General features: G+C 38.4%; 1 protein-coding gene across 1 annotated transcript; it reads left to right on the forward strand.

Annotated features, from left to right (window-relative positions):
• Positions 1 to 27,938, forward strand: LOC136266982 (uncharacterized). The gene is made up of 6 exons (XM_066062034.1): positions 1 to 300; positions 3,283 to 3,544; positions 4,337 to 4,448; positions 11,982 to 12,079; positions 21,920 to 22,140; positions 27,439 to 27,938. The coding sequence occupies exons 1-6, from the start codon at positions 186 to 188 to the stop codon at positions 27,852 to 27,854; spliced, it is 1,224 nt and encodes a 407-aa protein (XP_065918106.1). The 5' UTR covers positions 1 to 185; the 3' UTR covers positions 27,855 to 27,938.
• The last annotated feature ends 23 nt before the right edge of the window (positions 27,939 to 27,961 follow it).

Consider the following 27,961-nt stretch of genomic DNA (forward strand, 5'->3'; position numbering starts at 1 on the left):
TATGAGGTCACGTCCACATGCCAATGCTACAGCAGCAGCTGTGTATCTGTAGGCTGTGGCTCGAGGCTGTGGTGAGTCTACATTAGGATCGTCGTCTCAATCACTTCGATAATTCTATCAGAAGTTGCACTATCAACGGAATTTTAATAATTAGCTATTAGCCGAAGTGAACTGATAAACTAGACATGAACAATAGTCGAGGCCTCGGTCGAGGCAGTAGATCTAGAGATGAAGGCAATTTGTTACTTATTGTTGAAGCTGCAAACATCTTGGAAGGAAGGAGAAGCTCCAATGTATCTGGTAAGATAACTTTGAAGCTGTTAATACTGAAGAGCTTGTGACACTTTAATTGGTAATCTGACACCGCAACGTAGCTATATAGCTATATAGAAACACAGTAAACCGCAACACAAATATTAACGTTACTCAGTGAAGTGACTTAGCTATATCAGTACTTTTCACTCGCTTTTTCATGTCCTAGAACTACAGAACTTATGCTTGCCATCAGATGGGTGAAGGCGTTTCACACTAGCCACTGTTTACTAATTGAGTGGTGTGGCCTTCCAAGTCTGTTCCAAGAAATCAGAAATGTGAATTCCTTGGATGCCAGACAGATTATATTAAACCCCATGTAGCAATTGTAGTATATCTTTTGCCGCTGTATTGCAGGAGATTTTAAATATCATGGCAAGTGTTACAATTTCTTAACAAGTGCGCTGACATACACATATACCAGCACTAAAACAATTCAGTATGGACAGCCATAGCTATGATTATTATTGCCATACAGTCATTGTAGCCAAAGAACTGTCTATGCATCATTTTACAGTACCTACAATTAGTAAACATTGTTGCCTACAATACACTAGTACTGCTAGCTATTTATGTACCTCTATTGTTTAATATAACTATTTGTGGACATGTTGCAACTGAAATTTATGGACTAGTTTTGCTGAGCAAAAGTCATTGTAAAACTTTCACAGTAATACTGAAAATTGCAAATAGCACATAGTAAAATTATTTCAAGGAAATCTTCATGATTTATTTCCCAGTGAAAATTTTCCCTGTTTTCAGTATAGGTCTGTAGTGTAAAACTAGCTATAGACATGCCATGACATGTACATAGCTACAGATACTAAAGCTAGTACTTAATGCAAGGACAGTTGGAAATATAATTAAACTGAATAACCTCATGTATAGTAATTGTTTATAAACACAGGCCTAAAATTAAAGATTTAGCAGACTAGATGGGTGGGGCAGTAAAGTGTTATGGTTGTGGTTGAAACTGAAACAGCCACAGGCAATCAACTGGTGTGTCATGTAAACATCACTATCAATTAAAGTTTGTATTAAAGTGAGATTGTGATTGGTATCTTGTACAGACACAAAGGAATCTTTTAATAAAAGAGGTTGCAGCTGTTGTGAAATCACAATTCACTATGCATACACCTCTGAGAGGTCATGTCATAAAGGATAATTTTGGAACTAAATGCGGTATAAAGGGAATTACTATCACCATATTCTGTAGTAACTATAAGCGAGTGGCCACTATTTCACAATAATAACCATGCAATGTAAATGAAACTTCATTAATGCCAATGGATGGAATCATCAGTAGAGAAGTCATAGTATAGTATAGAGAGATACGTAGTAGAAATTCTTTACAGGGAATTAAAAATTTTGCGTAAAATAAGTAGGGTACCGGAGCACCCCCACAAAATTTACCTGCATGCATGTAATTCATTAACCCAGATCATGTGAACAGATCAAGATATGTTAAACTCAGTGAACTCATTGTTGTATCCTGCTAGATTGTCAAATATGTCTAGCACTAATGAAAAAGTAATGCCATTATTGTCAGTGATTCATAGGAATTCATAGAATCCAAGGTGATGCCACATGTCTCCCCACATGCAAAGTTAGTCCGATAGTTCCCACTCCTCCTCTTTGTGCAAAAGTATGGATATTTCCAGACTTGTGCAGAGGGTAGTTAGATTAGAAGACTTGCGCAGAAGGCAGTTGGATTAGAGTTTGGATTTCCTTTCCAGTTTATTGCGATGAAGAAGGAGAAGGTGACTACAGTACCACTAGTAGCATATTAATGTGATTTCTGTTACTGCTGCAACAGTACAGAGATCTTTTTTTAAATGTAAACTGAGTTAAAGGAGTACTTTGTAACTGAAAAAGTATCTGCTTCAGAACAGAACTGATGATTTGGAAATCACTAAAGTAATTACTGAAGCAAACACTAGAAAAATGAAGTACTTTAGAAAAACACTAGAAAAAATGAAATACTTTAGAAAACCTGAATTAAATGCTAGAAAAAAAGAAAAAAAGAAAGCATGCTTGATTTCAAATGTAAATGGTATTGTAATAATTTACAAATACTGTACTATGTATGTGATCACTGTCAGCATTATTAATTGTTTACAAGAATGTAATTTCCAATGATTTTGAGTCATACAAGTCATCAGCGTCTGTGGGTGAGTTTGCCTTCCACCTCAGCACCCTTGGCTCATGCACAACATTGCACGTGTGAGTGTTTTATGCTGTTGGGTTACTCGTTCTTTTATGGTGGTGGGACGATTAGGTGGTTGTACAAATATATATTATTTTCAGAAATGGTAACTGAGTGGGATCACCATTATTTTTCTCCCAAGAACCCTCTACTTGTATTGTTTTCATGGTATCTGAGATTATTTTCTTAAATAAAATAGTGACGTTAATTGATTGTTAACACTTGTATGAGGTATAATACTGACTCCCCCATTTATTGAGACCTCATCTTTATTATTTTACCATGATACCTACTGAGATATCATAAGTGCTTGGACGCTTTTGATTGCTAAATGGTAGCTAGGCCATAAACTTTGTGATGGCAACTGAACAGCTTTGAAAAATTATTGATTGCTACAACACAGTTTTGGTGACAATAATATGGCAGCTTCATAAATCAAAGCACTCTGATGGAGGGCAAGGAAAATTGAGGGTGTTGTGTAGTATAGCAAACTGTTTGTGACTTGCTGAATTCCCTGATGCTTACTGGCTACCTGTGATTATGTTTTCCAGGTGTTTGGTTATACTGTCCGTTGCATAATTACACTACTACAAGTTTCTCATTTGCCAGGAAATTTTCCCTTAAGCTGGAACTAAACTATATGGCCTGCCGATTAGTAGTTAGTTCTGATATATTGGCTTGAGTATTTTTATTAGAAGAAAACGTGTTAAAAGGGGAAGTAGTGATACATATAGCATTACATGTGGTTTGGTCTTTCTTTGTAGGTAATAACCCATCGAATGATTGTATCTGTGTTGGCTCAAGAAACAGGAAAAGAAAATTACATAAAGCCCAAGCTCCCACTACTGTAGAGTCATTGGAAGTGGATGTTTATGCTGTGAATATTAAGAGAGTAGAAAATCCATTTGCTAAGGATGATGAAGATTCAGATGATGATATTGATGATGTCTTTTGTCATATTCCTGAACTTAGTACCAAATCTATTTCCCATGCTAAGATGGTACATAATGCCAAAGAAAAGAAAAGGTAGATGTAATTTTTGGTTATACACTAATTGTGATTAAGTTTTTAATACTATTAGACTACAAGTTTGATACTGAAATTTGATTGGCTGAAAACGTGGTCTCTAAATCTCGTAGAGCCACGGTCATGTCCAATAGAGACCACGCTCTGAGGCGATACGAAACACGATAATTACGTGCCTGTAACATTGGCAACACATGGGCGTTTAAATGGCTAGTAACAGCCGTACTGAATTAGAGGGAGGTGTAATGGGCTTGTTTGTACTAATCAACACCACATTACTTGCTTACAAGCAGCTGTCGGGGCACAACAACAGCAACAATGAGTTGTAGTCCAGTCGCTGAGTCCAGTACTTCGATACATAGCACGCGCCTGTAACATTGACAACGCATGGGCGTTTAAACGGGTAGCAACAGCCCTGCTGAGGTCCCGCCATGTAGGGAGGTGTAGAGGGCTTGTTTCTAGTAATTAGCCATACATTTCCCATTTACAATTTACAAGCAGCTGTCAACTCAAGGTACAATAACGAGTTGTAGTCTAAATAAGTTAGACGTCAGGTTCTACGGGATTTAGAAAACCCTCAGGCCCTTAGTAGCGCCCGAGCGAAGCGAGGGCGCTACAGCCCAGGGCCTTTAGTCTCGCGTGGCAAGACCGCTTTTTTCCGTATATTGGCTGGGGAAAAAAGTTTCTACCCAATACACGGAAAAAAAGCGGTCTGACCGCGCGAGACTACAGGGCCTTCGAGTTTTCTAAATTCCGTAGAACCCTGGTTCTTGACGTCTAACTATTATTTAGACGAAGAAGTTTAAAACAAGCACAGCTGGCACTTCACCAGGAGCTCCAACCCTACTCACACCAAAAGCCAATTCTAAGAACTATCCTGTGTACTGCAATAGAGGAGATAAAGGTTAGACTGTACTGTTAGTGGTATATTGACCATAATATTTTATATGGCAATAATTTAGGGTATAATACTTTAAAACAAATGTTTGTGCACATGTTAATGACCTTTTGAGCCATTTGTTGACTGCCAAGTACATACCTCAAGTCTACATACTATGTTGACTACTATAATATCTGTGCACTTCTTTGCTGTTGGCAGCTTCATCGCAGCTACTAATGAAGCACACCATCACCATAATTATGTTACCTACTCATCATCTAACCATAATGTAAACTCTTTGACTGCTCTATTAGAGTATTTGAACATTCATCCCCACTTCTAGAAATATGATTTCTTTACCAAGAGCATACCTCTCATCAAACCAAAGGGGCTTCACCTCTCTCTCATTCTTCCCTCCCCACCTACTTATCTTTACCATAATTCACATACAACTGTATCATATACCCAAATGGGAGTCCATTCTCTGAAGAGCCAACTTTGTTGTACATGTCTTTTACTTTGTGAAAGTTTTCGAAGGGATCGGTGGAAATAGGAGGTAGCTAACCCACATTTTGAGATTTGCCATTTTGTAAAAAACAAAATTATTTGGTTAGGCATGTTGATAATGTTTCCACAAAATTTAACAACAGGACTTAAAAGTTCAAGTCACAACCAAATTGAGATTTACATTAGTCTACGGCAATTCAAGGATATCAAAAATCTAATTAATGCCCACTATGCACCCATTTTAGTTTCCAAAAGTGGGTTACACCCTTTTCCCACTGACCCCTTCAATTGTCACAGTCATGTTTATAACTACCTTGACATGGCACACAAATTATTGTTAAGATCTCCTGGTACAATTTACTGTTGTTTATTAACACTTTTAGAAACTAAAACATATTGCTGAAGAAAATGAAAATTGTTTATCAGCACTGAAAGGTGAAAGAAATTTCCTAGAAGAGAAATTGAAATTCCTTAAATCATTGTAAGTCACTAAATGTGTAAATAAAATGTTAGAATGTAGAATGCAATGCAATGCAATGCAATGCAATGCAATGCAATGCAATGCAATGCAATGTAATGTAATGTAGACTGCATGTACCTTAGAATTAGATTCTTATTAACCAGGCAGTTGCCAAAGCTTCCACTGGAATATAAAATTTTTTTAAATGTCGTGTTAAATTTTGTTTGCTATGCTAATGTGTATAGCTAATCAATAATTTAAAATCCAAATTTTGGTGACAATGTGCCATGTGACGCTAATGCACACATGCCCCATGTACTGTGTGAGCAAGCTGAGAGAATATTTCATTCTATATACAGGCAGAAGGAAAAATTAGAAATTTAAGTCAGTTGGATTAGAAAAAGTAGTGAAATAATTAAGGGAGTAGCAAAAAAATGTAGCGGATCAAGGTAGGTTGCCTATACCTGCAGATAGACATTTAATCCCTACAGATGTAAGAAAAAATTAGGAATTTTAAATTAGAGTAGGGACAGTGTATAGTGCTGCAATAAAAAGTACTGAAACAAGCTGGATCAGAGTAGTACATAATGTCCAAATGCTGTAAAACAATAAGAAATGAATATCCCTACTGTGCATTGAGTGTAGCACAGTAGGGATATTCACTTCTTATTGTTTTACAGTATTTGGACATTACATACTACTCCGGTCCGATCCAGTTTGTTTCAATACTTTTTATTGCAGCACTATACACTGTCCCTACTCTAATTTAAAATTCCTAATTTTTCTTATACTTGTTTGTGAAGTTTTTTGCAAGCTCATGACCACTAAATAGCCTGCTTTTCACAAAACCAGTCACAATATTATGTAGAGCACTATTATACTAGATTATGACTTATACAATAACAACTGATCAGTGGGCATGGCTGTACATAAACCTGCAGACAATAATGGACATGGATTTATGGATACCTACTGACTGATGAATGGGCATGGCTACCATATGGCTACAGTCAGTAATTTACATAAGTGGGCGTGGCTCATGAAAGAATCAGGACTACGCTATGACATGTTACTACATGTCCACATCATTACACTAATTAATTTAGCATGTGGGGTCAGACCCGGATAACCTGTAAAGCAGGACCTGGATGACCCAACTCGGTTTTAACATTGTTACTAAACTATATTTATTGACTTACACATTGCTAGTTTGCCACGAGTTACTCTCACTGATCGATATCAACTACCCACTTTGAAAACCAGCGAGCCAGGTGTGTTCAAATAGTTTGATGCAACAGACCACGTGTATTCGAAAATTTGATGCAATATACACCAGTAGATGGAAGCCCTACTTTAGTCTATATTAACACTCAGCGGTAGAACTTTAACTGATGGCCATGGTAAAGAAGGATAAAAGGTAAGACATTAGCGCAAGCATTGTATGCTTATCAATATACCAAAGATTTTTTCTTAAGTGAACTAGAAACATTTCTGCAAAAGAATTAGAGCTGTAGCTGTAGCCAGTTTTCCGCAACGCTTGACTGAAGGTGTCAGACAGGTAGGTAGGCAGTAGGAATTCTGATAAGTAAATTCTTTTGCAAATTCTGTAGCAACTTGACGGAAATGTTTCGGGTTGATCTGAAGACACTTTTGGGCTTGATTTTACCCAATCAACACTGTCATGTTGTTGTGAGGAAAAATTGAGGCAGGTTGTTGGGTTATATTATATCACTGGCTACGCCCACACCTTTGATCTCCCTACTATGTAGTACTATTTTACTGTATGATCAGGCCAGAAGGTGGTGGGGGGCAGGTATCCCCCACAAAGCACTCAACATTGTTCATAATTGCACAAAAGGCTAATGACCCAATGATGGGCTAGCCAACATATGGTGTTGTATTATTACAGCTTATGTAACTAGCTACATAATTACTTCATTACTGATTACTACCAGTTATCACTTATCAATGGAAGTATTTTTGTCAAACATCATTGCACGTGCCACAACTGTACTCCAGCAAATTTGCCCACATTCCAGTCAAACTATATTGTGAATATTTTAGTACAAATACAATGTGTCACAATTACTTACGTCAACCACAGTCCGTGCTGCAGTCCTAGCACACTGGCACAGTATGACAAGCTCACTCATGTTAGCTGGAGAAATTCAAATGCCATGTATTGGCACGAAATCCCAGCTCTACACCTCTCCTGTTAGCAGAATTTGTAAGCTTGTGACGGATTGTCTGACTGACTGACAAAGTAAACTGGCATACCACTGCACTGTAACTACGAAGATCCAGTATGATTAACTTGGGAAAATAAAGTTAGTCCATTTAACACTTCATCACCTCATAGGCAGTAGGTTTGTAGCGTCATCGTATATCACTTGTCATTTCTGAGTTGTGACTTTTGCAAACTCACTTTGAGCGGGTCACTTGTCTTTTTACTTTTAGGTTCGAAAAATGCACTATCACATGAGTAGTGTAGGCTAAATATAGAATTGTGTGTCTAATATTTCATTCAGTGAAGGAATAGTGTCTATATGGGGGAAACCCCTAGGGATTCGGGCTTGCCCCATTTTTCGTGCATCATTTTATTCATTGCTTGTGAAGTGCAAGAAATCATCGTATGATTCACAAACAAGTTGAATGTTGTGTGCACTCGCGTAGTAGCGCACAAACCATAATTTGGATTGTGTGTCAGTTACTGGTAAGCTTGTGACGGAAGTTTAAAAAAACACCACTCAGTTTTGCCCCTCCCCCCTTGGCTACACCACTGTGTATGATGCTTCAGCCAATGTCTATTAGTATATCTGCAGGTATAGGCAACCTCCCTTAATCTGCTACATTTTTGCTACTCCCTTAAATTGAGGCAGGTTTTTGGGTGATATTATATCACTGGCCATGCCCACACCTTCAATGTCCCTACTATACAGTACTATCATACAGTATGATGCTTCAGTCAATGTCTATTAGTATATCTGCAGGTATAGGCAACCTCTCTTCATCTGCTACATTTTTGCTACTCCCTTGTTTCACTACTTTTTGATTCTTTGATCCATAATCCAACTTTATATTTCTTTTTTTTTTCTGCTGCACTATTATAATATAGTCATGACTTATGAACACACACTTACCGTATTAAAAGAAAGAATGGTGCCAGGCATGCCATAAAACAATTTTGCATCTGAATAATTATGTGCCCCAATACTGAAAAGTGCAGTAGCTATTGCACTTCGTCTTCAGCTATGTTCCACCCATTACACAGTGATACAAAATGAAGAACAGTACAAAAAGTGTTTCTGCAATTACTACAGAAAATGTGGGTGATAAGCTTATAGCTACCACCACAGCCACGGGGAAGCCATATCATGCTACCGCAAATTGACACTTTGCATTGTCAGCAAAAAGAACTGAGACACAAAGGGTAAGTCTATGATGTGTGTATTATATGTACATGAAAAGGCATGTCTCAGGATTAAGCAGAAAAAAATAAAGCCCATAGCCTTATTACATTTGAGTTGTGCTTGGCTGAAGGAATCAGTTAGTCAGTTAGTAGAAAAATCAGTTTAATAGAACATTATTAAATTCCATAGAAACTTGTTGGGAGGATTTGAGGTTGTTCTGAAGTCATTTTTGGGCTTGGTTATGTTTAACCAAAAAAACTAGCACCGTACTGTATGATACAAACTGTTTTAGGCACCTGTAAGTTAGTTTCCTTATATGAACTAATTTTTGTCATGATTGCTTATGCTCTATCACTGAAAACATTGAATAGAGGCTTGACTATGTGCTTTACAGGAGTTTTAAGACTGAAAAGCTCTTGACCTCATGTGGTAATATATAAGAATGGTCTGCATGACTTCTTCTAAAAATGTTCTGATTCTCTGTTCCTTAGCAGGCTCCTACAGGCCGGGGGTTCGGGGGGTTCTGAAGAACCGCCCTCTTGGAAAACAGGTCCACAATTTTAGCAAAAAGGTCCATAATTTTAGTATAGTAAGATTTTAGTAAGATAGCAGTCTGCTAAGTGATTGTTTGCCTGAGGTGTACTGGATTTGGTACTGGTAAGCACTTAACACCAATAATCAACATTGTATTCATGCAGCTGCAAGTGGTGGGATTCCTAATCTGCTGTCAGCTCAGCCTCACACAGCAAGTTCTGCTGGCACACAAATTGGTTATGAATGGCACTCTCTAGGTTGGTGCCAAAATTACATGTCTTCACTAAAATTTGCAGTTCAGCTATGAACTCGGTCACTGATTCCTTCTCGAGTTAGTTCCTCTTGAACCTTCTGATTGTTTTTGATTGATAGTGGCTAGAGAGATGTTTCAATATGGTGTCTGGTAAAAGTTCACTCACGAGAGCAGCACCTTAAGCTTTGAAAAACTTTCTTGGCTGAGGGGCATTAAAACAGGACTTTTTCAGAATCCCTACATGTATAGTGTCTACCTCTATTGGCTGGATAAATTAACTTGACCAACAGGTTAATACAATTGGTCTAATCGTTGGTAGTCAGCAAGTTGCATACACTCACACACTACAATGAGACCACCATGCCACCTTTGAAGCTAACATTTTTTTTCCATCATGTAGTGTCATTCTTGTACCGTTTCAACTTCTCACAGCATGGACTCCAGTTAGAATATTTGAACAATAGATATCATGTGCCAGAAATAAAAATATACTTTTGGGTTTAACTATAATGGATGACTTCAATGTTGCAATGCAGCCACAAGAAAGATTGTTGTGTGATTATTGCATGGCTTCAAGGACAGGGCTTCCTGTTTCCACCAGCATTCTTTTGTTATCTTATCAGCATTGAAACCGAGTCACTACTGCTGACCCGGATGACCCACTGACCTGGATAGCAATCCGGGTCAGACCCGGATTTGACCCAGATGTGACCCGGATTGACCAGGATTAATTAAAGCCGAGGCGTGTGATAAGAGCTATGTTTTGGGTAGTCTCGAGCGAACGTTTAAGTGTTTGATTCGTGTTGAGTAAACAAGTAGTTGTGTGATAACTAAGCCGGTAAATTAATCAGTCAGTGGGTTTGGTTCAACGTAGCTACTGTGAGTTTACAGACAGCAATTTGGTGTGGCTTCGTACATACCTAGTATTACAATTTCCTGATATATTAAAGTGGGTGTAGCTCACAAAAGTACTTATCCTGCTGCAAGACTAGACTATGTATAACTTGTACGATAATCGATTAGTGGGCATGGCTCCTTGCAGACACTCGTGCAAACAGCAACGGACACGGTTTTGTGCTACAGACTGCACTTACTAATAAATGGGCATGGCTGAGCATACGTTTGTAGCGTGATAAGTGGGCATGGCTCACGAAATAGCTGCGTGACTAGCGTTAATAAATTTCCATGTCGTCAAACTAACAATTTTGTTTCTCACGTGATCCAATCCGGGTCAGACCCGGATAATCTGTAAACCGGGTCAGACCCAGATGACCCAGAGAAAATGTGACCCGGATGGCCCGACCTGGTTTCAATTTCTTACTTGCTCACTCACTAACCACATTCACAAGGCTAGAGGTATTCCAATGAATATCTGGTCTCTACACCTTGTCTTTCCTTTTTTATCTTCAGTTGTGCTAGTTGTCTTCTTCTTCATGCAAAGAAACTATACCAGACGTTCATTTTCTGTATCAACACTTTCCTTAGAGGAACGTATTTAGATGCTACAAAACTATTTGAAGTGCTCACACTACTGTAAGAGGAACTGCACTTATAAAACAATTACATTTTGACTACGCCTTAAACAACAAAAATGTTAACAAACCAGATTCCAGTGATAAAAAAGTAGTGAAGGGTAGCTATTACAACATAGCTATGTGAGAAAATCTCTAACACTTTGTTGAAAATCTGAAGAAATCGAAGCTCGAATCTTGTCACTGCTCACAATGGGAGATCAGTGATAGTGATAAAAAATGTCGACTGAAGTGGATTACGATGGCAATGAGTTGTCACAAGTTATTGCTGACTTATGGTGCCACAGCAACATTAAGACCAGGAACAGTTTTGAATGCAGACCACACCCACATTTCAGATGATGCAAAATGAAGCTTGCCCATTTAGGTATTTGGTAAAGTCTGTCTATAGTTTAATAGAAGTCAAAAAAGTTTAAAAACACAAATGGGCGTTGAACAGAATTTTCCATGATATCTCTGGACTTGTCCATTCATCATAACAAACATATAGCTACAACATTATACTCTACTTACCATAATTGATTATTTTAAGCATGCTTATAAAATAATGGAGTGGTTGAACTGGTGTTGGCTGTCAGACTATTAGCCTGTAAAATGCTTGGAAGAGCATGGGAAGTCAGTGATCAAAACTGAACTGAAATTTGCGATGCTGAGGTCTTTTTGCTGGCAGGTCTTGTAACACCTACTAGCAGGTTTAAGGACCTGCTAACAGGTCTCTTAGTGGATTTTAAAAACCTCATTATCTTTCAAAGATCAAAGCATATTATGCATACCATTATCTAAGCATTATAAAACATATATAATAGTTAAAAGTTCCTAGTACAATTTTATTGTTGCTATATAAGCTTTTAATAATTACAGAAATTAAAACGTATTGCTGAAGAAAATGAAAATTGTTTATCAGCATTGAAAGACGAAAGAAATCTCCTAGCAGAGAAATTGAAATTCCTTAAATCACTGTGAGTCATTGCATGGTTAATATTAATTACATATGTAGCGTGTAATTAAAATGTTAGAATCATATGGTATGGTAGTATTGTATATTAGGGATCACAAAGGTTTGCACATTCTCACAAAAAATATTGACCATAAACCAGCCTCATAATACCAAGAGTTATTTACTCTTGATAATACCTTAATGGTGACTTGACAGTATTGGTGAGGTATAACCAAGCTCAAAATTTCCTTCAGTGTGACCAAAAATATTTTCCAATAAGCTGCTACAATTTTTTTTTGTTGTTTTAGTGGAATTTTCTACTGCCTGACTGACTACCTATAATCAACTTCTGACAAGCATAACTCAATAACAGCAAGGGCTATTGGCTTGTTTTTCAATGTTAGACATTGCTTCAACCCAACAGGTGCCTTTTGGCATACCACAGTACATACAAAGCACACATCATGGACTTAGCTTTGTCCTCCCTTGTGTCCCATTTCTTTTTGCTGACAGCTCAAGGCGTCAATTCACAGTAGCACTTCATGACTTCCCTGTGGCTGTGCTGACTAGCCATCATGTTTATCGTCCGTATTTTCCATACTGACTGCAGATACACTTTTCGTACTGTGCTGTGTAATAGGCTGAACATAGGTGAATATAAAGCATACAGTGGAACCTCAGTTATCCGGACCCCACTTATCCAGATTCTCGGTTAACCAAACTAACTGCTCTACAGAGTAGTGACTGTTCTATTAGGGTATTTGATAATACTGATATTTTTAAAAATGTTCTTTATGCTATTTAAGGTTATTTATTTTAGAGATGTGGACTTTTCAGACTTATGGACCACCCCTGGTCCCAAGGGGTTTGGATAACTGAGGTTCCACTGTATTGGCCACTTTGCTTCTCAGTAATTGATGGTTGGGACACATGTTCAGACACATAATTAATTTATGACATGTCTAGTGCCATTCTTTTTTAAATGCGGTAAGCATGCATTCTCATCAGTCATGGTTATGTTGCAAAAAGAAACAAGAAAAAATTAAGAATGTTAAGTTCATAGAAATGAAAAGTCATGAAACAAAGGAGGTTGTCTACACCTGCAGATATACTAGTGGACACTTAATCCCTAATGGCTATAGACTGAAGTAGGAATTAAATGTCCACTGGTATATCCGCAGGTGTAGCCGACCCCCTTGTTTCACTACATTTTATTTCTATGATCCCTAATCGAACTCAAATTTTCCTTGTGCTTGTTTGATACAACATACCGAAGAGTCTGGTTGTTAAACACACGTATATATTAAGCCCATATTACCTGTTAAGCACATACCCGTTTCTCGTACTTAATCATGGTTGACAAGTGCATGTGGACAAACACGAAGCTCCAACATGAGACAAAGCTATACAAGAGAAGAAATGCTAGAGGTTTGCTAATAGTGTTTAGCACGAAATTTCATGAAGTAAAAAGCCAAAATACGTGTCTATACTATACTTACCAAGCAAGGTCTTCTGTAGTATGCTCCACATGAAGGATTCAGTGCACAAAAACTAGACTCAAAATATTAGTACATGTATTAACTACAATTCACACAACCCCAAGGGAGTAAATCCATAATAATCACAATGAGGTTTATTTATTAGGCGCATGCACTTAACAACTATATTGTAATCACAATATTTTTTCATGAAATTTATTAGACATATGTGCCTAACAACCAGACTCTATGGTATGTAATCCTTGCCAAAACAGCCAATCTGTGATAAAAGTGCATCCTTCATGATTTAAAAAAAGTGGTAGTGGTCATCAAGTAATGGCTGCAATTATGTTAACGTTAACATAATTGCAGCCATTTCTCAGCTGCTATTGATTTCCGAACTTTATCATAAATTAGCTCTTTTGATGTGTATACTTGGCTATGGAGCTTGTTTTATATCTCTATAGACACAACAACATTTATTAAGGAAAGAATATTACACCTGAAGTTACAGTTTATCATAATGATATAATCAACACTTTAATAGAACACTTTTTAGACTTCTAACACAACACAGATAATTATAATGTTCTAAAATTTGAGAACCTCCATTTCTAGATCTATTATAAATACCTTTATTTAAAAAGTAAACTAAGAGGTCCATAGTTCAAATTTAGGCAAAGGTAACATGATTAGTTTTAATCATGTATGTTATGCATGCTTGGTTTTGTAACTTTATAACTCTATTCCAATTTCTTTTCAGCCACCAAATGCACTCTAACTATTGTTAATCTACTTGCAGACCTCATTCCTTCAAGTCTGTAGGTGTATAGAATAAATTGGTCCTTTTCTATTTGAATGACAGTTCACAACTTTTCCCACTAAACGTGATACCATGTACTTAACTAATTATGTAATAATAGCTAGCCAAGGGCAGATCCAGGGTTTATAACGGTGGGGGGGATGCACTAGGGCAGTAGGTAAATAGAGTAGGGTGTGCCCCCCAGAAGCTAAAGCTATTTCATATATTTCAGACTGAAAATGTTGATGTAGAGTGGCTTTATGTACAAATGTATACTTTCTACTGTAAGTTGACCATGAGTTGTATAGGGATAAGTGATAGTCATGAGTAATTCAGCTAGCTACATTATCAGCCTATAAAGAAGGCATATACCACTTTCACACCTCACTTCAAAGGGAAGAGAAGGTGTATAAGTGGTATAACAGCACTGCTATCAGTGCTCAGGAATGCATTAACGAGAAATGGAGGTAGTATATACAAGTTATATCCCTCCTAGGCGGAATATAACTTGTATATACTACCTCCTATTCTTATTAATGCATCCCAAGCATTCTCAGAAATCATCCAATTTCTTTGATGAAACTGTGTGATCTTCTCTGCTTTAATATAGTGACACTTCACAGGATCGATAGTGGGTTTTAGTTTTATAAAGTGAGCCAAAGCATAGATCGTGGACTTGGGAAAGAAGATTGTTCATTGTTTTACTGAATGAAGAAGGGTTTATATTGCTGTTTTGATTGCATTCTAGTCACGTGGCGATGTCCAGACACTGGGCGTAGCACTTAATTGATTTGGCCATTAGTGTCAACATATATTCACTACTTTAGTTTATTCATGGCTAGTAAAGTAAGTACTTTATAGTGCACTTAAGCTTCATTATGAGCTGTTCAGCTCATATTTGGGCTTCCTGTGTTTAATTGCGTACCCACAATCGAAGTGATCTGCATGCTCATGTCAATACACTAACGTTCGGCCTCTCAGCAGCACCTTGTTGTTGCTCTTACTACGTTGTCCACAATTGAAATTCACATGGTCCCATAAAAATACACTTGCAAAGCATTCCTGCAGTTTTCCCACACTTGCAGGTGATTCACCCAAGTGGAATATATTAGTTGTAACATGGGAACTTGTGATTAGCCTGAAATATATGCACTCAGGCTGCGTGTTCGTGCATATATTTTAGGCAAATCACTCGTGCCCATGTTACAACTACTACATATACAAGTCCATGTACATTTTATGCATTTACAAAATATTCTTAGCAGGAAAAGTGTGGATATAGTGCTGCAGATTTTAGTTTTTTATTGTCAGCAACTATGGAGGATTCTCAATGGTGTTATGTGTGGTGATTGTTCTATTAGAGTATTTGACTGACTGCTCTATTAGAGTATCTCGATCTTGTATGTTTTTTGGGAGGGAGGCAAAAATGCACATGCCCCTGCCCATGCCCCCCTTGGATCCACCACTGCTAGTTATCTGCAGATTTGCTATTTAATATTGTAAATGAATGTATTTCATAATTCACAAATTATTTTGTAATTGATTATGTTGCTATGCACTGCTAAGGAACTGTAACTCAAACAAACCTTTCAAATTGCATACAGAAGTGTCTTCTCAACTGTTTTATGGTTTGTCTATCATGTTAATCTCATGTAAATTCTTAGCCTCGAAGCTGTCCTTCATTTTCATTCACATAAGTACGGGGTATGCCCCCCCTTCAACTCGAAGGGGTAAACTATCTAGCCTACAAGGCATGCACTATTGCTTTTCAGTTGTACATCTGTAAAACCCAATTGGAATTCAAACACAAAGTGTAGACAGTTGCCACATCCATATTTCAGACTACCAAGAAGAAACCACCTCAGAGCAAAGTCTACCTGTGCAGAAGATACAGACTTTATTTAGCTTTCAATTCTTACATGCTAGCTGCTTTTACCATTTAACAAGTTTGCTTACGTGGTGGGTATGGACAAACATAGATAGGTAGGTGTACACATTACTTTTTTATGAAAACAATTTCAATAAACCAGGTGTATGCCCACAGCCAGCAGCAGGGGCGTAGCTAGCCAGAGGGTGATGGAGGGGCAGGCATGCCCCCACAAAATCACTTACGATTGCAAAAAGGGCTAATGACCCAATGGTGGGCTAGCCAACATACGGTGTTGTATTATTACAGCTTATTACAAGTGCATATTTGTAATACAGATATAATCAATCTCCTAACAATAGAGCATTTTCGAATCTAAAGAGTGACCCGCTCTAAAGATCCTCGCCGCGGCAGGAGTCGTAACTCACAAGTGACGAAGGAGACCGAGTGATGCTACGAACCTACTGCTCGCTACGAGGTGATAAAGTGTTAAATGTACCAAGTTTATTTTCTCGAGTCGATCACACTAGATCTTTTTACGGCAGTGCAGTCTATTTTTTTACTTTATCAGTCAGTCAGGCAGATCAGTCACAAACTTACAAGTTCTGCTAGCAAGAGAGACAGGTGGGATTTCATGCAATACGTGGCATTTGAATTTCGCGGAGTGTAGTGAGTGAACATGTCATCCTGTCGGCAGTGTGCTAGGACTGCAGTACAAGCTGTGGCTAACAAAGTAACTTGTATTAGCACTAAAATATTAACAATATAGTTCTACCGGACTGTGGATGAATTTGTTGGAGTACAGTTGTGGCACGTGCGACGATGTTCGACGAATATACCTCCATTGATAAGTGATAAGCAATCAGTACTGAAATAGTTACGTAGCTAGTTGTGTAATATCATGCATTTGTACGCATGCGCATGGGATTGCAATTAATTGATTGATACTGAAACATGGTGTCAGAAGTGGTCTCCCGCGTATCCCTTTAAGGAGCATTGAATCCTTGTCTTAAGAACTACTTCGAGTATACAATGGCATCCTACCTGATTCCTCCCCCTGAACCAATGGAATGTAGCGGAAATATGACGGAGAACTGGAGAATTTTTCATGAAGCGTTTATGGACTACGCCATAGCCACGGAACTCACAGCCAAAGATGACACCATCCAAGTTGCAACGCTCAAAACACTGATGGGCAAAGAGTGCAAGCAAGTGCTACACCGTTTAGACCTCGCGGCTGGGCAACTCAAGAAAACAGACACCATACTGAGCAGTTTACAAAAACATTTTTCGCCAGAGCGAAACGTTCTGTATGAGCGGTATCTGTTCCACAGCACGGAGCAGCAGCAGAGTGAGACTGTTGATCAATACGTTTTATGTTTAAGACACCTTGCTGAATCTTGCAAGTTTGGTGCATTCCATGATGAAATGCTACGTGACCATGAAATGCTACGTGACCGCTTAGTCCTAGGGTGCAGAGATAAGGCAGCTAGAGCCAGATTATTCCGGGAGAAGGAGTGCACCCTGCAGCGATCTATCGAAGCACTACGCATCAGTGAGTCAACTCAAGAGCAACTGAAAAGCCTCAACACAACAGAAGAGGAGGTTATCAATGCTGTACAGAACACTAACAAGAAACAACTAAGCAAGTCTCCAAAGGTCCCAGCTAAAGAATCTTCACACCAACACAGAAAGACTGTCGTGCGCTTATACTGTGGTGGGAAGCATCAAGCAGACAATACCCACAAAGTGGACAGAGACTACATCTAGTTACAGATTCTCAAGATGACTCAGCCTTTTACATAGAACAGGTAGATGCATTACACCACAATAAGGGTAAGAAATTTTTTGCACCGTTACATATTGTTGATGCAGCTGGTACTGCATTAATTCAGTGTCAGCTAGATACAGGGGCAACGTGTAACGTAATGTCTTACAATGATGTGTGTGGTATATATCAAGCAACATGGGGACCCCTGCTTATTGCCATCTACAGCGAAACTTAAATTGTATGATGGCATGGTAATGCCTGTCCTGGGGGAATGCAATTTTCGTTGTGAATTTAAGGGCACACATCATGAACTCAATTTCAAAGTTATCTCAGGGTCCCAGAAGCCACTGTTGTCAGGGGAAGCCTGTAGCAATTTGGGATTGATCACAATCAATGAGGTGTATCAGGTTTCCTCCCATGCAAGCAATGAGGACGCTCTTTTACAAGAGTATAAGGATGTATTTGATGGGCTGGGATGTTTGCCTGATGACTACCATATTGCCATTGACCCAAACGTACCTCCAGTACAACATGCCCCGCGACGAGCACCAGTAGCCCTTAAAGCTAAGCTTCGAGACAAATTGCGTGACCTTGAAAACAGACAGATTATAACCAGAGTTGATGAACCCACTGAATGGATTAGTAGCTTATTCACTGTGCTCAAACCTGGAAAGATACGAGTGTGCATAGACCCTAGGGACCTCAATAAAGCCATCCAAAGGCCTACATATCCAATCCCTACCTTAGATGAAATTTTGCCTCAACTAGCAAATGCACGAGTCTTCTCAGTACTAGATGCCAAAGATGGATTCCATCAAGTCAGGCTGGATGAGGCAAGCTCTTATCTGACCACATTTTGGACTCCCTTTGGACGATATCGTTACAAACGAATGCCCTGCGGAATCTCATCTGCACCGGAAGAATTCCAACGACGGATGCACCTGATAGTACAGGACCTACCTGGTGTGGAAGTCATTGCCGATGATATCTTGGTTTATGGGTGTGGAGAGTCAGAAAATGAGTACATGAGAGACCATGATGAGAATCTTCGCAAGTTACTGCAAAGGGCAAGGGAGCAGAATCTCAAACTTAATAAAAAGAAGCTGAAGTTGCACCTACGAGAGGTGGCATACATGGGTCACCTACTCACCCGCGAAGGCCTGCGCCCTGACCCCATGAAAGTGAAGGCAGTACGAGATATGCCAAAACCCACGAATAAGAAGGCTGTTGAACAAATACTGGGGTTTGTGAACTATCTCTCTCGTTATCTTCCAAGACTGGCAGAAGTGGTTGCACCACTTAGACAATTGACCGAGAAAGCAACACCTTTCTTCTGGCAGACACAACAAGAGCAGGCATTTGAAGAGGTCAAGACCCTAGTTACCACAACACCAGTGCTAAAATTTTACAATGTGCTGGAAGAAGTTAGCATTCAATGTGACGCATCAGAGAAGGGATTGGGAGCAACCCTTATGCAAAATGGCCAACATGTTGCATTCGCATCTAGAGCACTAAACAACACAGAGCAAACGTATGCTCAAATCGAAAAAGAGTGTATGTCAATTCTGTTCGCCTGTGAGAGATTTGATCAATACGTGCATGGTCGCGACCTGGTGTCAGTCATAACTGACCACAAGCCATTAATGCCTATATTTAGTAAGTCCATATTTGGAGCACCAAAACGCCTACAGCGTATGTTACTAAGGCTTCAAAAATATCGACTACTAGTGAAGTACTGCCCAGGAAACAAAATGCACATTGCTGATATGTTAAGCCGAGCCTACCTTAGTGAAACTGGAAAACAAAAGGCGGCTGAGTACCACATATTTCAATTGCAAGCAGAAGACCAGCCTTTTAGGGACATCGAGTCCATAAACCAAATAGAATATGTTCGAATCAGTGATGCTACACACCGAGAAGTGCAGAAACACACTCAAACCGATGAGACTCTTTTAACACTACTACGAACAGTGTTAAGAGGATGGCCAGATAAAAAAGAGGAAGTGCCATTGTGCATTCGCACATATTGGGGATACCGGGATGAAGTGACAGCACAAAATGATGTCCTATTTAAAGGCCCAAGAGTTATTGTGCCAAAGTCACTGCAGGCAGAGATGTTGGTAAGAGCTCACGCCAGCCACCAAGGTGTTGAAGCAAGTATCCGGAGGGCTCGAGAGGTAATATTTTGGCCTGGTATGACAGCAGAAATTAAAGAACAAGTTAGTCTATGCTCAGTTTGTAGTGAGAGCCAAGCACAGCAGCAGAAAGAGCCCCTGATGACATACAAAATTCCTTCAAGGCCATGGGAAATGGTAGCACAAGATCTCTTCACATGGAATAAGAAAGACTACCTGATAACAGTGGACTATTACAGCGATTACTGGGAGCTAGATGAGCTTCCGGACATGACCAGTATCACTGTAATAAACTGCACAAAGAAACACTTTGCCCGATATGGAATACCCAACAGAGTGATTAGTGACAATGGGCCTCAATTCCGCTCACAAGAATATGAGTCATTTGCTGCCAAATGGAAATTTGAGCATACGACAAGTTCCCCCTACCATGCTCAAAGCAATGGGAAAGCTGAGTCAGCCGTTAAAATTGCAAAGAGATTACTCACAAAAGCTAAGAAGGACTATAGCGATTTCCAGTTGGCAATTCTGGATTGGCACAACACACCTACAGAAAGCAGCACGGCAAGCCCAGTTCAAAAGTTACACTCTAAGTGCACATGAACGTTGTTACCCACAGCAGTGCCACTGCTCTTACCAGAAGTCACAAGAAATGTGCAGGAAACTATTGAATTGCGACGGCAAAGAGCAAAGCTTTACTATGATAGGAATGCTAAGACCCTTCCAGATTTGCAAATTGGCCAGCCTGTCAGGATGCAACCACTATCACAAGATGGCTCATGGAGAAAGGCAACCACTGTTGATATATTGGGAAATAGATCATACGTTGTCCAAACAGATGATGGACAAACATATAGACGAAACAGAAAATTCATTAGGCCAGTAGCACACCAGTCCCCAAGCTTACCATCACCTCAAGAGGCACGCAGTACCCCAGGCAATGTGACAATCGAGGTCCCGGAAGATGACACTCTTATGTCAAGCAAGGCAGAGCCACAAGAGCCAGCTGGCAGTGCATCTGTTTCACAAACACCTCCTAAGGTGCCAACGGTGACCTCAAAGGGAAGAGTAGTTAAGTCACCTGACAGGCTGAAGGATTATGTGAGACACTAACTTAATCGTACATGCATTGCATACACACATACACTGCATACACAGGCATGGTCTTAATTCATTGCCTGAGGGGCCATGCACTGCATACACATGGGGTAAATTCTAATTACTGTTAATTTTTTTAATGCTTGTAATCATGGTCACCTGTAACACAAGCAGCACACAATGTATTACAATAGTGGTAGTGAGTTTTTTTTTTGTTTTTTTTTTCCTTTTGTTTTTTATATTGTAAGGGAGATGTTAGGAGATTGATTATATCTGTATTACAAATATGCACTTGTAATATCATGCATTTGTACGCATGCGCATGGGATTGCAATTAATTGATTGATACTGAAACATCTATCACGTGAGTAATCTAGGCTAAATATAGAAGTGTGTCTCTAATATTTTCATTTGGTGAATTCACGAGCGAGTTGAATGTTGTGTGTGCGCGTTCACTAGCAACCCCCTGGTGATACCGCTGAGTAGCGCACATAATTTATAGTCATTTGCGTGTCAGTTTATTACTGGTAAGCTTGTGACGGAGGTTTTTTTAAAAAAAAATGAGAAAAAACCACTACGGTGATGGGGGGGCAAATGCCTCCCCTTGCCCCCCCTTGGCTACGCCTCTGGCCAGCAGAAGGCCAACTATGGGTACACACCTGGTTAAAAATAATCACTATTTTGCATCATATATAACACACTTCACCACAGAGACAACTTTCCAAAGGACAAAGAAGAGTACAGTAATGATGATAACAATGATAGTCACAAATGTGATGATAGTACTGGACAACAATCAGTGAAGTGTGACTGTTTATTAGATGATGAAGAAAGTGATGATACCCAGAGCAGTTCTAGTGAGAAACATGTTGAAGAAAACCAAGCTAAAGGCTATGAAGATATGGTGGTAGAAGATAATCAAGGAAGTGAAAGTAAATGTTTATAATGTCAAGACACATGGTAGTGTGTCATGCAGCCAAAAAGCTGGCTTGCCACACCGTAGGTATATTGATAGGAAGAAATAACACAATTTTCATGCATACATAGTGCTTTCTGTGTTCCGTTTTCCAAATGGAATAATTTTTATCCTGCAAATGCCCTCCACCTTCAAAGTTCAGCTTAATTTTGTGTTTTTTTCTCTTTGTTTGGGGCCTTGAATATAATATGTGATCCGCTGAGTGAAAACCCAGCATTTTCCTTGAACTGCATTAATATGACATTTTTGTTGTCTAGAAGGAAAAACCAATGGGCTGTTAAAGTTTCAGCTTTATCTGATAAGTGCTTTGAGTTATAGCAATAGACAACAAGAAAAACAAAACAATCAATTTGTACAGTGCATATACGAGAGAAAATTACAGGCACTTGTTTAATTGATCATAAGTCTTGAGTGAAACAGGCTACAGAGTTGGAACTTGTGTCATTCCATTCTCCATGAACTGGGGCATTCATGAAGGTATAGTTTTTGGCCTAAATACAACCATGCCATTAAGAAGGAAGTGCGATAAAGTCATGTTAAACAAACACACAAAACTCACATTTGCTTCATGGTAGAGAAATGAAACAACAATATTCTTACTTTCCATGAAGAGGCGAATCCAGTAGTGTATTAGAGACCTCAATTTGTGTCTTCCTTCACGGTTTACTGGAGTGATTAAAACATCCCAAACTTTTTTGTAACACACGTTTTTTACCCAATGTATTTCAATGGCATTTATCTCAAAAACAGAATTATGCAAACAAGTCAGGTTTTCGGTCAGCGGGTCACATTTAAGCTTCATGTACTAGGTCTGGTGAAAATCTGATAAATATTCACATAATTATGGACAATTATTTAATTTTTAGGGTAAACTACTTATGGAAATAACTTGAAAAATCAGTCTGTATATAGGTTAACAATATAACTCAAACCTTTTGTTGTTAAAAGAAATCGCGGTGACTGCTATAGAGTTACAACCTGATGTAAAATCACAGCATCAAAACTCTTATAGGACAGTCACCAAGAAGTTTAAAAAGTGCACGAAAAACATTGAAAATTTACCTAAGGTTCAAACCAGGGACCTCTGCGTCTAATTCCCAAACTCTTCACAAGTTAATCACTATTGTCAACTGTTCAGCTTAACTAAGTTCTACTCAAAGAATAAAAGATTAATAGAAAGGCTAGAACATTGTTGTATAACATTTTATGTGTGTTGGATTAGAAATTCTCAAAAAAATGTGCACTCTATTAGAGTGTTACAAAAGTATTAACAGATGTGGCCAAATTTTACAAAACCAATCCAAATTGTACATCAGGCAAATCAACTAACACCACCAGTGGATACCAGACTATTGGTTTTAAGCCTCAATATTACTCAAATAGGCTTGAGTGGGTACATTATGCTTTTTGAATGACTCATTATTCTTTCTGGCAATTCTTTTTATTCCCAAATGTCTCCTAGAGTGATTCATGAAACCGAGTAAGTTATATGCATTTTCTTATGGAGCTGAAAATATAATTACTAGCAATCATAAAACAGCCCTTAATAGATCAAGATACTCTAATAGAGCAGTCACATAATATTAGGGTGAATGACTGGCTCTATTAGAGTATCTCAATCTTTTGTACCGATTTTATGCTAGCAATGTTTAAGCATGTTCTTTTTTGTAATTTTCTGTGTTACTGCAAGAAAAGTATGTTAATTCTAACTGAAAGTCATCCTATTATTCCTAATTCTTTTTACCACTGATTATTCCTGAAATTATTCTGGCATAATTTATGCATGCCTACAAACACTCGAAGCTGGGTTTAAGAGCTATCTTTTGACAGTGTGGCAAGCTTGAATGGCAATTCCTGGCCTTGCTAAGGACCTAGTTTGATAAGATTCAGTTGGCCGAATATTTTCTATGATAATTCTGCAACATAACAGCCACAAAGGAGCCTTGTAACTTTGTGTCTAGACTTCAATCATTGCCTCTGTTTATGTTGTTTCCCACCCTTCACCTTCAATGTAAATGCCATGGAGATATAACGTGAAACCAAATGTATGTAATAACAAGTTTTGTTAGTAAAAACAGTAAAATAAAAATATTATGCCTACCAAGCAAATCAGTTAAGAGATTGAGCTGAAACTTGGTATGTAGATAAATTATCATCATAAAAAGGCTTTTCAGTAGTTCAGAAGAATTGGATTAAAAACTGTATGTGACCCGGTATGAGAAAACCAGTCTTATCGCCTATGTATGCAGATTCGATTTTTCACCCAGGACACAAAGCTACATGAATAAACTATCTAATTCCACAATCAAAATCAGTTAGACTTCAGTGGTCTGGTTTTGCTGGCTGCTTTTCCCAAGCCCAGTGGCGATCCGTACATGCGGTGTGGGACCTTAATGGAGCTCTGGTCAGCCTGGGGATGACTATATGTGGCTGTACAGCTCTATGGTGTTGAATAAGTACCTCTGCTATGCATTTTCTTCCATTTTAGCCAATTTTGAGACCTGAATGGCCCAAAACTTGGCCTAATTCATCCCTACACCTTCCTTTTCAATTTTTGAACACCATCTTGCCTGCCTTCCAGGCGCCCCCCCCCCCCCCCCCTCCCCCCCACCTCCTACCCCTTTTGCAGCTTGCCTGATACAATCAACCTTGATTTTAAAACTATCTAAAATGATGGGAAACTTAGTTGTTGGCTACTTGCACAGTGGATACTTTGGGAGGTAAGGAATTGGTGTAAAACGTGTGAAAATTTGGTACATGTAACTTCAACCATTGGCGAGCTACAACACACTAAATACTTAAAACTGACATTTCTCGATACTTTTAAATAGGCGATAAGACTGGTTTTCCCAGACTGGGTCACATATCAGTTATAATGTGAAAATCAACAATGTGTGACCCAGATACTCCAAGTAATGCATTCATCCTATTAGAGCACTCATCAATGTAATAACTCACCCTATTAAAGCATTCAGTAACAAGTTACTGTGTAGGACATTTAACTACATAATAATCATTCTGTAGAACATTCAGTTGCTAAACAAGTCACCCTGTAGAATGTTTAGGCTTGTGCCAATTATTCTAACATAATTTCAAGCATATTAAGTTAGCAAAAGCATCATGCCAGCGTAATACGACAATTTTCAAGATTACGCATGTACCAAAACAACAGCAAAAGTATGAACACACTACACATTATTGCTACATTTCATATCAAGAAAACATGTAATGTTATTAATTTTATTGTTTCTTGGCTGATTGTTCACACTTTGCAATAGTAAGATCAAGATACTCTAATAGAGCAGTCACTATAATACAGCAGTCAGGAAATGCTCAAATAAAATACTGCATAATTTTGATTAAATAGGCTTGATTTTTGAGCACTGCTCAAGCATAATTTTATTGGCTCAAGCCTAAGAATGTTCAGCTAGCACCCTGTACACATGTAGCCTGTAGCTCAACCTGTAAAGAACTAACAAGTCACCCTATAAGACTGAGCATTTATGTATACTGCACTGTACGATAATGCAAAATTAATATATTTAATTATAAGCAACAAAATAATTCAAATAGAAAAATATTTAGCTTATCTCTTATTGCTGTAGTAAAGGAAAAGACAAGTAAAAATAGCAAATTATTAATAAAATAAAGCTGGCTTTGAAGCTTGCAAATTGCAATTACAAAAAAAGGTGATATCTATACCATAACAGCCAAGCTGTGAAAATAGGGTGGGGCCCCAAAAATTCCAGGATGATGAAGTTGTGAAATCAAAGTTGGCAGCCAAGAAATGGCTGCAACGATATAAATGTCAATAAGTTTTAATAATGACAGCACATCCACCACATCACCAGGGGTGTAGCCAGGAAATTTTGGAAGGGAGTTCGAATTTGGATATGAAATATCTGGGAAATTCCCCCTACAGCGAGTTTCTAGACGAAAATTATGCATACACAAAATCTGTCCTTAGGCAGTAATATTATATTAGCTGAGTATGTGCATCTATCTAGCTGAAACCTACACTGCTGTTTATGCAGCTTATGAACACTATAATCCTATTGTATTATTAATAAAACTAGCTAATCTTTGCTTATGGATAGCATACTGATTCCCAACTTTAATCTTTTAGCACACCACCCTTCTCTGGGATCCACTCCTGAGCTTTTGCTGACAAAGCGTTATTCCAAGTACAAACTTTAACATCATTTTTGGCTCTTCTCTCAACTCACCACTAAATTGGCTTGTACTCCAATACATTTGAAATATCACATGCTTGCCTCATGGCACTAAACAGACATTCACAGTGTAAATATATCATATCCAATACTTTGTACTAACCTAACACATGTATATCACGATTACTGCAGCTGCTGCCCTTCAACTCTTCTCCACCATTTTCACAATCAGATCTCTGCCGTTTCCACCAAGTATCATGTGCACAATTGCTCATGTGATACACTCTACCGGTATAGAATCGCTTCGCTTCATCGTTAATGATTCACCTTTAGTACAATTTGATTCTCAGGAAGCCGTGACAGCATACGTATATCTACTGGAGAGTTCCAAGGCTGAACGTTTAATGCGATTCTTAATTTAGAATTTTTTTTACCACTGAAAAGGGGGGTTTACCCGAACCATCTGAACCCCCTCTGCCTATGCCCCTGATCACAATTAAAACTGACTGACATTGGCATCATTGCAGCCATTTCTTAGCTGCAACCTTTGGTTTCACAACTTTTTTGAAGGCTACATCTTGTTTTACAGCTGATAAATGGGAGATCATCACCTGAAATACAAAATCTGTACCATATGGCTAAAGGTTTACACTTTAGTTGATAATCCCCCTTGATTATTGTCTTATACTTGTTACCTTTAATAGAACACACATCACCATCTTAATTGAACAATCATAAATTGGTAAAGATTTTGGTTCTCAAACATACTTTTTTTTTTACTGTAACAAATACAATGCACATAACATAATTATGATGGCTGAGTACAAAAAAATAATTAAATGTCAGTGAAATGTCTTTGAAATTGGTGTCGAAGGGTGGACCATCCCTCAGTTGTACCTCTCTCCCTTAAAGTTAACGGAATGGTAATCCAGAGAGAGGGAATTATACTTACATGTAACTTGACTGATGGGGACTCTGTACTGTAATACAATTTCTATAGCTACATATGTGTAAGCCTAATAAACTTCTGAATATCAATATTGTATTAAATAAATTTTAACACCTTTTTCTTTATCCTGCAGAACATCCTGCTACCAATTGTAACCAGTTACCAATTTTTGAGAATTCATTATTCACTTCTCCACTCTACCGTACAGCTGCGGCACAATTGGCTGCATTGCAGGCTCAGTCCATTCAACTGGCTCAACTACAAACATTTACAAACCCCATATGGCTGCCACCATTTGTCTGGCCCAATCTAAACAGTTTATATTCCACTGTTACTGGAAATCAAGTGAATGGAACTAATAGTTTATATGAAAAACAACACTTGCAGTTATTGAATGGAGTCAATGGACATGTAAGGAAAGAAGTTGGGTCAGAAAGTTACTGTTCAGCTGTTAAATGTAGTGTTGTGAAAACTACAGGAAATGTTGATCAATCCTGTGTATTACCCAAGTCAAAAGTGGCAACATTTACTGTAGACAATCTTGTATAGACTATATAATTTTTTAATACGTGCAGTGTATATGTACATTTTTACTTTGTTAAATGTCATCTAGAGCAATACATGTGAAATAAATCTTTGATGACAAATTAACCTTC

Source organism: Dysidea avara, chromosome 9, assembly GCF_963678975.1.
Source record: "Dysidea avara chromosome 9, odDysAvar1.4, whole genome shotgun sequence".
Classification (NCBI taxonomy): Eukaryota; Metazoa; Porifera; class Demospongiae; order Dictyoceratida; family Dysideidae; genus Dysidea; species Dysidea avara.

What these genes read in the sequence shown, in the direction of transcription:
- LOC136266982 (XM_066062034.1), top strand. Translation starts at nt 186, where the DNA reads ATGAACAATAGTCGAGGCCTCGGTCGAGGCAGTAGATCTAGAGATGAA. An exon ending in CTGCAATAGAGGAGATAAAG is followed by an intron (nt 4,449 to 11,981) that starts GTTAGACTGTAC and finishes TAATAATTACAG; the next exon opens with AAATTAAAACGTATTGCTGA. An exon ending in AGATAATCAAGGAAGTGAAA is followed by an intron (nt 22,141 to 27,438) that starts GTAAATGTTTAT and finishes TTTATCCTGCAG; the next exon opens with AACATCCTGCTACCAATTGT.